At 39.2% G+C, this 15,768-nt stretch overlaps 1 protein-coding gene across 1 annotated transcript in view; it reads right to left on the bottom strand.

Moving 5' to 3' along the window:
* Window positions 1-15,768, bottom strand: part of ANTXR1 (ANTXR cell adhesion molecule 1) — a 125,725-nt gene that overhangs the window by 51,479 nt on the left and 58,478 nt on the right. The window contains exon 14 of the mRNA XM_072402824.1: window positions 13,956-13,997. Within this exon, the coding sequence (XP_072258925.1) occupies window positions 13,956-13,997 (42 nt within the window). The remainder of the gene's footprint in view (window positions 1-13,955; window positions 13,998-15,768) is intronic.

Raw genomic sequence — 15,768 nt, forward strand, 5'->3', positions numbered from 1 at the left:
GTGTCTTTGATGGGAATATTATTTTTGTTACGTTTTTTAATATATTAAAGTACTCTCATTTTATTTTTTTTTAAAACCTTGATATATAGTTTGTAATGAGCATCAAGATTTGTTTATTACATACACTGATCAGTACGAACATTAAAACAATATACCTGAATTATTATTGTGTTAATTGGCACCCATGGATGTTTACAGCATTCAATATCCATTCAATCACATTGCCTCCGCCAGGCTGCCTTCTTCCCATAGCGCATCTTGCTGCCATATTTACCCCAAAGTAAATCATGCATACCCACCAGGATATCTATATGATCCAAAAGAAAACCTTGTTCATCAGACCAGGCTTCTTCTTTCATCGTGCCATGGTTTAGTTCTAATAATAATGTGTAGTGATGAGCGAAAATGCCTCTGACATTTCCGCAAAAATTTCCTCGAACTTCTGATGGGTACTCGAAATTTCGGCGAACCGATTACGCGGACCCATCAGATGATCAAGGAAATCATTACAGGAGGAGTACCCCGGCTGCAATTATGAATGCAGCCGTGGGAATCCCGTGCTCAATCTACGGGCACTAGAGGTTAAATGAGGGCTTTAACCTCTAATGCCCGGGGATCGCGCACAGGAGGATTCCCTCTATCCAAGGATACAGGAGTCCCGCAGATGTGCTCATTCATTCATGTGATCAGCCGCGGTACTGTCAGTGTGAGTCCTGAGGCTGTGCTCATCAATGAATGAAGCCTGCTCATCAATTATTCATCCTGTGATGATTCCCACGGCTTCATTCATTGATCAGCACAGCCACAGGACTCACACTGACAGGAGGACTACCGCGGCTGAATTCATTCATGATGAGCACAGCTGCGGGACTCCGGTGTTCTTGGATAGAGAATCATACCAGCTGTCAGCTCCACTGCCCTGACTGCTCTTGCAGGTCCCAAAAAATTCGATCTCGATGGCCGAATTTACACAGGCCGTTCCCGCTTACATGTTCGATAAGAGAGAACGGCCCGATTCGTCGCATGATGGAATTTTAAAGTTTTGTTCGCTCATCCCTAATAATGTGCCTATTGCAGAGGCTTTTGATGGAGGACAGGGGTCTTGGGTACTCCGAAAGGGCTGTGATTACAAAGACCTATATGCAGAAAGTTGTGATGCTCTCTGTGTTCTGACACCTTTATCTCATGGCCAACATTATGTTGTCTTAGCAATTTGTGCATACCAGCTTACCTCCCCCCTCTCAATGCATCAATGCATCTTGGACACACATGACCTTATTGGCAGTTCACCAGTTGGTCTTTCCTTTTGGTAGAAACTAACTACAGCATACTGGGAGCACCCCACAAGACCTGCCATATGATGATGTGGCTCAGTTGACTATCAGTCAGGATTTAGCCCTTGGTAAAGTCACTTGGATCCTTACGCTTGCCATTTTTTTCTGCTTAAAACACCTTCAAGAATTGACTGCTCACTTCCTAAGGAGCCATTATAACCAGATCATCCATGTTATCCACTTTACCTATCAGTGGTCTCTCTAGCTGATGACTATATGCCTTCCTTGGAATACTACACAGTGACTACTACAACTCCACTCAACTCTGTGTGCATATGTTTTTTTATGCATTGGGGAGTGCTGTGGCGTGGTTGTTTGATATCATCCAGGTTCTCCCATAATAGTCTATCTTCAAGTCTATCTTGGAGAGCTTTATTACATAAGGCCAATCACCAGGCCCAAATCACCTCTGAACTATGAAACATCTACTCATCAATAGGAATGAAGGATGAAGTTCCTCGAACTTCTGATGGTTTCACGAAATTTTGGCAAACCGATTTCACGAAACCATTGAAAGATCGAGAAAATTATGATTGGAGGATTCACAGGGGATTCACAGGACTCCCTGGGTATCCTCCTGTTTGCGATCACCGGGGCACTGGAGGTTAATTAACCTCTAGTGCCGAAGATCGCACATTGTTCTAATCAATAATGCAGCCAGCTCTGCATTCATTGATCAGCACAGCCCGCAATCTTTTTGAAAAAAATTTTTTTTTGTTTTTAAATTCGACCTTGTTCGGTGAATTTGCACCGGCCATTCACGCTTACAATTTCGGTAAGCGAGAACGGCCGAACTCGCCGCGAGATTGAGTTTTAAAAATGCTCGCTCATCCCTACCAATCAATGTATTGAGATGAGGGAGGGTGTTCTGAAATCCTAACACACTTCTTCTCTTAAGTTTAATGCTGCTCCTTTAAAAACAGGGAAAGGCAGTGATTGTATTACCAGAAGGTGAAAAAAAGAAATACAATCCTAAAAATAAAACAAATGCAGCCACAACATCAACGAACTGGTAAAAAGTAATCTGGTATTGGATGTACTTGGATTGCAGCACCATAGGAAAGCCACAGCCACAGATATCTTCGTCCAGTGTCACCTTATCTAGTGATTTGCTCCAAATGCTTTCTGTACATTGGGGATTAAATGTGGTGATTTTGGTTTTGGACAGAGATGCAGAGAATGAATTAGTGCGTCCACATGTGGGATTTGGGTGTGTATGTGGCTCCTCCCGCAAGCCAACCCAACATCATGAAAATTATATGGCTGATAGAGCGATCTGGCCTTTGGACAGCTGCTTTCTGGGAATTTAACACACTGAATACCATGCATGTCTTTCCATTCCATACATTGAGTTATTTTAGTATGTCAGTGATGGATTTTCTGCATTATAATGATGGATGTTTTTTGTGTTTTTTTTTTACAGCTCTCTGTCTTTAAAGAACATTTTCAAGCAGCAAATAAAACCAGCCAGTGAAGTGCTAATGTTATTCAGAAATCACAGCACAAAAAAGCCCCTGGATGTCAAGGCAGTGGGTTGGAAAGGTGTGCTACAGGAGTGAGGGCTTCATTAGGTAGGCTAGGAGGTGACCCCACAGCTTACGATTTTTACCATTTTTACCAACAATAAAATTCAAAACTAGAAAAAATAGTTAAATCGTTAGATTTGGGATCAATGGAAGCTTCTCCAAACACAACTACAAGTGGTGATGTCTAGAGATGGAGTTATATGGCAAGCAGTTAAGCCATTATTCCAACACAGGTTGTGAATTTGCAAATCCCATTTGTCCAGCTTTCTAATAGACTCTGGGAGAGCTATATGTAACAATCATACATCTAAGTACATCTACAGTACATTTATTTAGTGAGAGAAAAGGACAAATGGGTTTTAAAGGACACAAATCAAATGAATATGCCACACTCTTTTGAAAAAGAAGCATATACTATGAGATATACATTGCTGATAATGATAGGTAAATAGCTGTTATGCCTGCATTATTATTATTAATAATGATAAACTGTATTTATATAGTGCCAACATATTATGCAGGAGAGGACCCTGCCCTGAGCTTGCATTTAATTGATTTCATGTCAGAGCTGACCTGATGATCAGATGAATGGTGGAAGGACAATCAAGAAGCAGCAGAAGAAGTGCGGAAAAAACAGATTGTCATAAATGAACAAAAGGCAGGGAGATCCTTGCAGTGCAGGTCTGTGTGTGCAGCTTTCTCTCCATCTAGGAGAACAATGAGCAGCACAATAGGGACATCACCAAATCTGGAGATCATTTAACTCTGCAGTCATACAAGTTTAAAGGCTAAGAGATCTAGGCATAGGAAATACTATTATTTAGGTGGAATTCAAAGTAAAATTAAATATTTTAGAGCAGTGCCTAGACGTAGTTATATTTCTAGGTTTCATCCATATCATCCCCAGCAAAGCCAAACTCAACTTAAATAAACTTCCTCTACCTTCAAAATCCAATATGAATATGGTTCAGCAGTATAGGATGTGCAGGGTAAACAATCCACAATATATATTTCATCCGATACCCACCATGACAAGCAGGAGTGCCAAATGACTGTGTATAATTACTGCAAGGAATTTGCACTTAAACACGCACTTAGAAATAGGCTTGTTGTGGCATATAAGGAAATATGTAATGCAATGAATAAGTAAGGTGATGATAATCATGGTAGGTGTTTATAAATGTAAAAAAATATAATTGCAGTTATTTACAATATACAATTAGAGTATAATTGTTCAAACAAACTGCAACATCTGTGATTCAGCATCTTGGTGCATGCTGCCCCTTATAAGTGCCTGAACAAAGATTGCTAAGATAAGCACATTAGTCAAGAAAAGTACTGTGACATTTGTGAGAGGTAGGACTAGCTTCAAGTGTTACATGTATATTTTACATAGCATGCATGCACTTAACATGACAAAATGCATGCCAGGTCTATTTTAAATTTATGTAATAAAAAGCATATCTAAATTTTCCATGATTTGCGCATATTGTCACAATTTTATGTGCATGAGCAGCACGGTGGTTTAGAAGTTAGCACTTTGGCCCTTGCAGCGCTAGGTCCTTGGTTTGAATCTTGGGCAGTACGCTATCTGCATGGAGATTTCAGGTTCTCCCCGTGTTTGTGTGAGTTTCCGCCCACATTCCAAAATCATTCAATTAGGTAATTCCCCCCCAAAAAAAGAAATAATGGCCTTAGACTGTTGTAATTGCATATGATTTGGAGCCTCCATAAGGGACAATTGGAGACACAACTATAGACTTTGTAAAGCGTTGCATAATATGTCGGCACTATTTAAAAACAAGATGATAATAATGTTAGCTTAAAGAACATTGAATATATATGGATTGGGGACTACTGGTGACCTTTTGCCTTGGTGGAAGGCGCAACTAGTTCCAATTTTTATGATATGAACCAACTTTTCCTAACCTTTTTATCTTGGGGAAAGTCTTAAAATAACTTTTAGGTTTTAGGGAACTTCTGAACATAGTATTAGTATCCACCGTACACAGTACATTGGTGTGGTGGCCATTGGGAGGAATGTGGCCCTTACTGATGGACATAAAGATCATTGTCACTTTAACTGACCTGGGAGGCACAAATTGCTCATTGTGGAACGAACCCTTAGCAACCTCTGGAGGAACCCTGATTGACAAGCCCAAGGTGAGAAATGCAAGGTGTGCAATGGTCAAGGTTATTGTGCTCGACTTTTCATTGTCCACTAATAGCTATGTGGCTCTTTGTACTCGGACATCTCAGACCTGTAAAGTTAGCTAGGAAGATTTTCCCTAGCCAGATGATGTGATCATGGGTCTAAATAGGGAAAAAGAAGCGGTACAAGCCCAGTATCCATGTCTGTCTGCCAATCGCACCCCATTGTATGAATGGTGAGGTATTTCACTTCACCCTAACATACCCTAATGCCCACCCAGCCAAAATTGCTCCCTATATTGATAATTCACAGAACTAAACCTAATAACAGGGATTCATTGCATGATACATACATCTTGATTACTTTCTTTTACTTTGTTTTTGTTTTCTAGTTCAGGAAAAATTATTACATTCAAATCTAGGAGAATGTGAGTGCAAGCAGATGGAATAGTGAGGTTGGCTCACCTTTACTAGTAAAGACGTGGGAGGGTGATTAACTATTAGCAAGTCGGAAGAGGTAGAAAACCTGAGCTATGTGGTACACTTGAAGCTATGAATTTTGTTAAAAATAACAAAGACATTTTTCTAAGATGTCTGTGGCAGTCTTCCAGCTGATCTTTTATAGACATATCAAAGCTGGCTCATCCCTATTCCATGCAATGTGACCTAGTTTTGCCTGCCTGCGCACGCTTCCTGCCGGAGCTGGACAGTAACTCGGTGAAGCAAACTTGGAATAAAGGCTGCTTATTCAGCAGGGGTTCCTAATTAAAACAGCTGTGCTAATGATAAAGTGCACAACCGCCGCCAGCAATAAAGACGGTAATGAGTTCAAGCAGCCACAAGTTTTCTGCGTACACAAATAAAAAGATATTTCTAGTTCTTACAGTAGGGATTAAAAGCAGCAGGGCCTGTGAGTAAACATATTTTATAGTTAGATTTACAATTACACTGACTATTTATAAACTGGAGAATATGCCATTCAATGGTGGAGAATCAACCACTGCCATTGCAAATATCGAAGATTTCCACCATTTGGTGAATGTTTAATGCTAGATTGACTGCTATGGAAATGGCCCCCTAAATGTTTCATAATGAGATTTGGAGCCCGTGGCAAAGTTATTTCATTTGGAGCTTGCAATGGAATTTTAGAAGCTGGGTGGCAAATCTGGCGCATTGACCATACCAGAAAGCACCCAGTCTGCTTTATGAATATTTACAAACATGGAAGATTTTCCACCAGGGAACATTTGGTGAATTAATAATGTTACATTCACTTCCTTAGAGATTAACCTCTGAATGTTTAATTATTAAGGAGAGATGGTGCCTGTGGCAAAGTTTGGCAGAGGTTCTAATGAAATTTTAGAAGATGGGTGGCAAATCTGGTGCAGTGACCATGGTGGAATGCACCCAGTCTGCTTATAGACCATTTACAAACATGGAAGTTTTTCCCTTGCCCACCACCAACAGTGTATATTTCCCTGCTCTCTGCAAAAAAATTACAGACAGAATAACAAGTCAATAATTATCATGTTTGGGGGTCCGTGGCTTCTGCAATACTTTTTCTGTTTTCTTTGGGGGGCTCTGGGAAATTAGGCTGGAATTCACTATGAAAGTCTGAATTCACACTGGTAGTGTGGTTGCAGTGGATTCACTGGTTTCTTACGCAGGAACCACCACTGCTTTGGGAGACTCCATGTCTACCTTTGGCAGCCCCTTAAGGAAAGAACAGGGGCTGCAGTGAGCAGTACCAGCTGTCAAATCTGCAGGCGCTGGTTCATTCCCAACCAGAGCTGCCATGTGTGTGGTCAAGCAGCTGGCAAGGAGCCAGCCATGGGGAACCACACAAAATCACGTGGCTGAGAGGAAGGTATGAATGTACCAGCTCAGAACCTAGACAGCTGGCACCTGATACACACTCACTCCTTTGATTTGTGAAATATAAGATAGACACCCACAGTTGTCAGAGGTGCAAAGTGTCTTCTCTTCGAGCTTATGCCAAAGATGGCACCACCATACCCTCTAGTTATGAATATGTTGGTGTTTCTTACTCTTCACTGTGCAAGCAGTGCAAAGTGTGTAAAGTTTGTTTTAAACACCCTCCATACTCCAGCAGAACTGTTAATCCAGCATGAAAAAGATGCATCTTCACTTTACTAATATATCATCGCCATTCTACTCCAGATCTTCACAACTGTCCAGCCCTGACACTCTGACCACCCCAACAACTCTTCAGTCTCTCCCCACCCAACAGCTCTTCTGCACCCAAAATCTATTCTGAATGTCTTTAAAGGGATTCAAGGACATTCTTAAAAAACACAGCTGAAAGATTGTGCTTGCTCAGCGGGAAGATTAAAATAACTTCAAACCCTTCTGGAAATAAACAAGACAAAACTGCTAAGAATAAAAAAAATTAGCAGCAGCACAAGGACGATGGGCTTGGTTTAAATTTACCAGTATCTCTCGTGTATATTCATGTTAATTGTTGTGCTTATTGTTACAGGGGATCTTTAGGGACTTTCAGCCCTTCCAGGGATTACCATGCATGGTTTTCCACATGCTGAATCAGTTTTATCATAGTTGTAGGAGTATTTATTTGGCTTGGCAAAAGGAAAACCCGAACATGAAATTGGAAAATTCGTTGGCAACCAAAACACTTCAGGGTCACTCTACAACACTGCATCTGCCAATCAAAGATTGATTGATGCTACCCTAAAATTTATTAGATTAGATGGAAAGTTTTATTCTATTTTATTTATCCATTACTACTTTGACAATCTTTAGTGTTTCAAAAAAGACGCTATGGGGACTGTTTATAAAGGGGAGAATTTGGCATTCACCATTCTCAGGTGGAGGATCTGCGAAGTTAATGTGTTTTCAATGGCAAACATTCATTCTCTGCTACAGAATGTTTTGTTGAATGACAGATTTATTTCCCTCTATGTTGTGAAATAGCGTTGAGCTAGGCTGATCTACTAATGGTGTGTTTTTTCGTTATATTTACTGTTGCTGACCTTGTGATTGTATGCTACCTGGAGCTACCATGTGCTGATCTGCTTTGTCACTTTGCTACCTTGTCTGGTGGACCGATTACCTGCGTATGAACTCCGGCTCAGCATTGTGAACTTTCCTCTGCTGGGATCATTTGTACTGCATTATCTATAAGCTCCTGGTCCACTGTCAGTCCTTTCCTAGATGCTATTCATTGCACACACAAGTCCTGGGGGCAACCATGTGCTGGAACGGTGGATCTAGCCTTCCGAAGCTGAGGCTTGCTATGGGCCAAGAGTGGTCTTACATGTGCATTATTATCTTCACAATTGACCCCAGTTATGAACACTGCCATATACCTTTCAGCACTATGGACGGCACGGGATATGCTACATTAATGCTCATTTTTACCAGTTTTTACAAAGTTTTATTTGCTTTTCCTTTCCTAGCCTTAAATGTCTTTGGCAGAAACTTAAAAAAAAAGAAAAATACTGAGCTCCAGTGAACGGTATTCCATCTTAATTTCTAGACTTTTTAGGTCAACCTTTAGCATACCTGGACCAGACAGCTTTAAAAACCTCTTCACTGGGTTTCATTATAAATGTGAAGTGCAAAAATGCCCAACAAAAACATTTAATGCACAAAAAAAATACACATGTTAGTTATTAAACAAAGAGGAATTTAAAGCTGTATTCCTTGTTTATTCTGCAGATATATGTTTGCCTTTTAAAAGCACAATGTTATGGCACACCCAGGTAAATACATATTTTGCTGATCAGAATAAAATGGTTGGATTAAATAACTTAATCCCTCTAATGGCTGCTAAATATTATTTAGTTTAATCAATCTTGTTGTCCTTACGGCACCTTACCCGACCCCGCTGCACAAGGTATCCGTGCCGCCCTAGACAAACGTTCTCCAGATGTTAGGAATGCTGTCATTTCAGGTCACGTCCTCACCCATCGCCTTGGCCATGCCACTCCAACAATCAGCCCCCTCCACCAAGACATAAAACAACATCATCTGGATCACTTTTTACAGCACGCCCATTAAAAGAATAAATTATTTGCAATCGGAAATTCATATGGTCCAAACACATAAACTATTTTTTTAAATGTATGTTTTTCAATAAATGGTCTCGATGCATACCTCCAGAAAAACAACTTAGGACTTTATGAATCAAACTTTGAATGGGTAAGAAGCAATTTGTGATAATATATTATATGGAATCATGCCTCTAAATCTAACTGGTTGCTCATTCGACTGTATGCAAAAACAATATTAAGCCATTGCAATTTTCCTATGGTTTTTGGAAAATAAATGGTAGAAATGGTAGAAATGAGCATTATTGTAGCATATCCCGTGCCGTCCATACTGCTGAAAGGTATATGGCAGTGTTTCTCCACCTTTCCAACATGGCCTTTGAAATAATTTATGGACTTCAGGGAACCACTTCTATAATTACTATATGCCCAGCTAGTCAATGGCAATAATGGTTCTTACATTGCTGGCCATTGGGAAGAATGTCACCCTTACAGATAGCCAAAAAGATCATTGGTGTCACCTAAACTGACCTGAGAGGTGCAAATTGCTCATTGCTCAAGGAACCCTTTGTAACCAATGGAGGAACTCCCCACGTGGTTCTCCCCTGCCAGTACATTTTATGGAATAGGAGGCCATTAATAATGACTTTCACACCTTGGCATCCAAATGGGGAATGAAGGTGGAATTAGGGTCAGAAACAGATAAGAAGGCGCAGGGAATTGTGGAGAGGTGGCCTGGATTTACTGTGTACATAACTGACTTCTATACAATATTTTATGTACAATACCTAATATGGCTCATGATACAAGATTAAGGTGTAATTAAACGCAAGTCACACTATACAACATATACTTACATATATAGGCATAATTGCATTTTTTAAACTTAAAAAGCCTAATTCCCTAAAGCCAATTCTTTTTCTGCCCTGACTTTGTCTACATGAAAATCTCTATGGAGCCCCCCCTTGTAGCCATTCCAACATGTACGCACCCCAGGGACTGCAGATGGGCCATGCAAAGTACAAAGAGGGAAGTATAGAAGCTCTTGTCATAAATACAATGAGTGCCCATGTGCAGTAGGGTTGGCACGTAGGCTGCAGGGACTACAATAGGCATGCGTACACAGTAAATTGAGATGTGCATGTGCAGTTGTGCTGGCACAGAGGCTACAGGCATAATAAGTATATTGGAGGGATTACAAAATATAATAGGGCAATTTAGGGCAGTCAGGTGTTTAATGCGACATGTAAGATTGTGGGATTGAATGCCTACATAGCTTAGCTACCATATAGCTAAGGTATCTATCTGGTCCATTAATACGTGATTTTACCCAGGATTCACCCAAAATGTACATTTATTGTATTAGATTCAAATAAAAAATATATAAAGCAGTTATAAAGAAGTTGATTCACACCTAATCTAATGTGCAAATTAGTACATATTGGATTAAAGTTGGTTGAATCTTGGGCAAAATCATTTTTAAATAGACCCCTATGAGTGGAATGACAACAATGCATGAGTCTGTGTCAGATACAGTGCTCCCTCTAGTGGTTACTCTGTAGATATTTATAATAAACTCAATTATAAAAATATGGAAGTACAAATCTTTAAATAAGTGCATTGCAGGAAATACTTAGGAGGGGAACACAGCAATTATAACTCCAAAATGTAAATAAAAAGCGTATTTTGAATATTTATACCTTCCAGAGTTTGTATATCTCAAGGATTTTTGTAGCAAGATTGCTGCGTGGGAGTTTTGGGTTCTGTTTTTCATTATCAGCATTATGAAGCCAAGAAAAGCTGTCACACCCCCTCCTGACTGCTCTATAATGTAAAACAAATAAATGAGGGAATCTAGTAGCCAAAGTATGATATCATTCTAAGACCTACCACCTGAGTCCGCAAGGGATAGATGAATCTGTTGGGTAATTTAATCTTCCAGTGTCTACGCAGCATTGATATGTGAGATTTGAGTGGACTTTTAAACGCCCGAAGACCAAAAGTCTTTTTCACCAAATAGACAGTAGAGGGTGTAAGGCGCCCATAATAAAGTCTCAGTATTATCAAGAATGCTTCGGTAATGGGATTTACTGAGTAAAGTGTTTTACTAAGATTAGAGATGGTTGGTTGATATAATTTGGTTTGATTTCATTTGGCTCCATCTCAGATTTTAGCTTTTCCAAACTTGGATCGGAACTTGGAATTTGAGCTCAGAAACTTTTGAGTTCAGATATCATGCACATGGGAAACGTGCCCATGCTCATGATCATCCAATGATAGGCTGTCTTTTTGGAATGCCTGTCTCAGTCGCCTACAGAAGGCCAATGTCAGTACAACCAACAACTATAAAGAATGGTACAGGAGGATTTCCAGGGCTGCATTGATTCATGCAGCCCTGGGAATCCTCGCGTGTGCGATCAGTGGCACTAGAGAATAAATGGGGACAAGTCTCACCATTCAAAACCTCTAGTGCTCTCTTATTGGCTGAGGAAAGGAAAATCATGATGACCCTTCATCAGGATTTTCCTTTCCTCAGCCAAGCAGAGAGCAATAGAGGTTTTGAATTTAACCTCTAGTGCGGGGGATTGCACACTGAGCTGATCAATGAATGCAGCTGTGGGTGCATACATTAATCAGCACAGCCCGCAGTCTTTTTTTTTTTTAATTAAAATTCCATCTAGTTTGGTGATTTTACACTGGTCATTCTCGCTTACAATTTCATTAAGCGAGTGCGGCGTATTGGGCGCGTCCAAGCTATTTTAAAAGAACGAATTAAGAACCGAATGCCTAATCCTTATTATACATATGCTGCAAAGAAACATTACCCAAAAGGGGAAAAAGTCTCAAACACAAAGGTTGATACATCTCTTAGATGCTGCTAAAGCAAATATTATATGTGACCTAATCTTGGATTCAGGATCTCAGCAAAATCAAAGCATAGGGCATTATGCACTACCCCCTCCACACACAAAATCAGCATAAGAATCAAAGAAATGATGTAATATTTTAAAACCTGGACTATAATAAGGAGATATGAGTCTGCAAGACATAAAGCATTGTTACACATAGCAATCACAAATGATTTCTTGTTCCATGTAACTGTTCCAAGTGAAACAGGGAGAGCTGAACACTGATTGGCTGCTATGAATTACTGCACACAACAGCTGGTTATTGTTATCCTCAATGTTCTTGAGGTTTCATTTAGTAGTAAAATGATCATATACAAAGAGGTTGTTTTACTAAATGAATTTAGACTTATCAAAGCGTAATATCCCCTTGCAAGGGATAATTTATTCAGCTTAGCAAAAGACGTGAATCTCCACTGACTCCAACCCTCCAATCAAGTGCAAGCAAAAATCTTGTTTTTTGAACTATTCCTTGCAGTGTGATACATTAGTTTGCTTAGTGTACAATCTAAGATCTTTTATTATATTACAGTTGACATTCAAAAATCCGGCCTTCAATAATCCTGTTGCTTCTATTTTCCGGCACCGATTTCAGGGCGCATTTTCAAATTTACAATATTTTCTGGAGGCGCCTTTCATGTTTTGATGGCGCCGTACTCCAGAATCAGATGTTAGGTCTTGCTTTTCTCCATAAAATGAAGCTGTTCCTGTTGATGCTCATACTGTCAGCCATGAAGACTTTTCCAGGGTACTGTAATGATTAATTTATTTTTGATTAGTTGAACTAAAATTCTGTAAAACTGTTTTATTTAGTTGGTGAACATTAAAATTTCACTTGCTTTTCCTTTAGTGTCATTTCATTTTAAATATATACAGCATATACAACCTTCAAAAATCCAGGATTTTTGAAAATCCGGCACTCCTCAGGCCTGGAGGTTGCCGGAGTTTTGAACCTGTACTGTAACCCCAATATATGAACATGTGCAACGTACCTGGAGTTAATTTACTCTGATCAATTTGCACGGAATATTTCACTTAGCTTTGTGTATGTGGTGAACATTCACTTTTATCAATGGATCCAAAATCTCCAATCTCAACCAGAACAAACAGCACAGTACAGGGAGCGATGTTCTGCTCTATGGAGATGTGAATGGGGTAAGACAAGAAGGAATGGGGGCCAATAAGCACCCCACTGCGTCCTCCTAATTACTAAGCAATAGGAACCTAAGCAGCTGGTTACCCAACATGGTACTGTGCTAGTTAGATTTTCACCCTAGATGATCATCTCTACTGTCTGTACAAAGCTGTAGATATGTGATCTGGGTTATCATGTGAAGAAAATAAAAAAGTAAGCACAGACCATTTCTGTGAAATGATTCGAGAAATTACTTTTTGACTGCCATGTTACTTCGAATGCTAAGAGATATACATATATATCTATTTATATATATATATATATATATATATATATATATTTTTGTGTATATATATATATATTTGTATATATATATATATTTATATATAAAAAATACCCTTGCCCCAATTCCCCAACAACCACATTTCTCCAATTAACAGTGTGAAGGTTCCTTGGGGTTCTGTCTTACAATGCCGGGCTGTTATCTTGCATTGTGGATGATAAAGTGTAACCTGCAACTACAGCAAGAAAGGAACTTGCAGGAAGATAAGATAAGCAGAAGTTCTTTTTATGGGTACCCGAGATGTAAATGAGCATTTACCCCTTGAACTGTAGGGGGGGCCCCTCTGCAGGAGTATATTTATTTTGGGGTGTAAGGGCTGCAGAAATTGAGGGGTGTAAAGGCAATCCATGCATATGTTACTCGGCAGCCTCTCCCTATTCAAAATGAGATATCATAGTGTAAGATTAATAATTAAAAAGAGAACTATCTCCAGCTGTGAACTTCTATCCTCCAGTGCTAATTAGAAATCCAATAATTAATGACATGAATACTATAAACTCAATAAATTATAATAATAGAGGTGACCTACCTCACTGTCCTCTTCTGGAGGTGGGGGAGGAGCTTTGATTATCTAAAAGACAAAAAATATGTTAAAATAAACACAAACAATAACACACAAGACTTGTATATTAAAAAAAGTTTATTATAATGTACAATGTTTGTGTATTTCTTGAAAGGTGATTATTTTTATTTAGCATTTCCCTGTTTCAACAAATACAATGTATAGATAACTTGTTTCCTATGTATGCATGTATCACAATGTATTCATAGCGTGTAACATATATCGGTGGCACACCCATGCGTTAGTAATTCTACACGTATACACTTCAGAAGGACGGGGGTGCCGGTACTCAACGCTCATAACCTCTCTGATCGGCCAATCAGGATATTCCCCAGTGACACGGCTGGATTACTTCACCAATCACTCAGCTCAGCCCTGGAATCCAACATCTGGCCCGCTCTCCGAATCTCTCTCCAGCTTTCCAGGAACTTGTTATTGCATCAGCACAGCCCAGGGCTGCAGTAATTAAATATTGTGCTGTACAAAATCACAGCTAATGAGCTATAGCCAATTCTTAAAGGGCCATGATGACTAATGCAAGGCAATCTCAACCAGGGGGCCCCCAGAGGTTGCTAGGGGTCCCTCAAACTGAAGCTGATTGATTTTACATTCGATGATGCCGGCATAGTTCAGGGGCCACAACACTTGGCAGAGCCAGCTGCCTGACTCCGATGATGTTTTTAGATATCTTAAAAGGTTGTATTCCAGCCACCACAATACGGAGATCATTATTTTCACTTAACACCAATTTAGAAGACTTTTTACCCATTGACCTCCCCCAATTCAAAGGCACTAATTATAGAATGTTTCACACATTTTAAGTTAAAAATATGATTTATTTTAATATTAAAAATTCAAAGATATGTTAACTGTTATGGAAATATTGTTTGTACATCCAATCTCACAGTGTTCAACGCATTTCGCAATAATATATATCTAAATATATGAATAATATCTGAAATTAAATCTGCCAAGTATTAAAACCAAAACAAATAGATTTTAGATTTTGGCAAATAGATTTTAATACTTGGCAGATGAGATTTCAGATATGATACCGGTCTCTTCAGACTTAAGAAAGCTTATGTTGCGAAACGCATTAAACACTGTGAGAACAATGTTTCCATAACAGCATAACAATTACCATATATTAAACTTTAAATGTGTGATAAACTTCATAATTGGTGCCTTTACCACCCTTAAAATTGATTCTCTGATAGGTATACAAAATTGTGTGGCACGAAAAAATGTATACCATTTTCCTGGTCTACTTAATAGGGGTTCCCCAAGACCCCCATGTTTCTCAACATAGGCTTCCTCAGGACTGATGAGACCGGTATTATATCTGAAATCATATCTGACTAGTATTACAACCACAAGAAATAGATTTCAGATATGATACCAGTCTCATCAGACTTGAGGAAACTTATGTTGCGAAACGCGTTAAACACTGTGTGAGATGGGATGTAAAAAAAAGGTTTCCATAACAGCTAACATATCTTTGAATTTTTAATCATATAATAAATTATAAATTTAACTTAAAAAGTGTGATGAAGGGATAAAAAATTGATGAAGGGTAGGCAGGCGTGCAGATTTATTAGAGGAGGCCTGAGAGCTAATTAAATGAAGGGAAGGCTGGCGGGCAGATTTAATGAAGGGGAGACTGGAGGGTAGATCTAGTGAAAGGGAAGACTGAAGATTTGAAGTATTTTTAAACCCAGCATTATGTCATAGCCTATTATAAGTCCTTAATTGTTGAGGCTGTATTAGGTCTTTTTTTTTT

Source organism: Pyxicephalus adspersus, chromosome 2, assembly GCF_032062135.1.
Source record: "Pyxicephalus adspersus chromosome 2, UCB_Pads_2.0, whole genome shotgun sequence".
Lineage (NCBI taxonomy): Eukaryota > Metazoa > Chordata > Amphibia > Anura > Pyxicephalidae > Pyxicephalus > Pyxicephalus adspersus.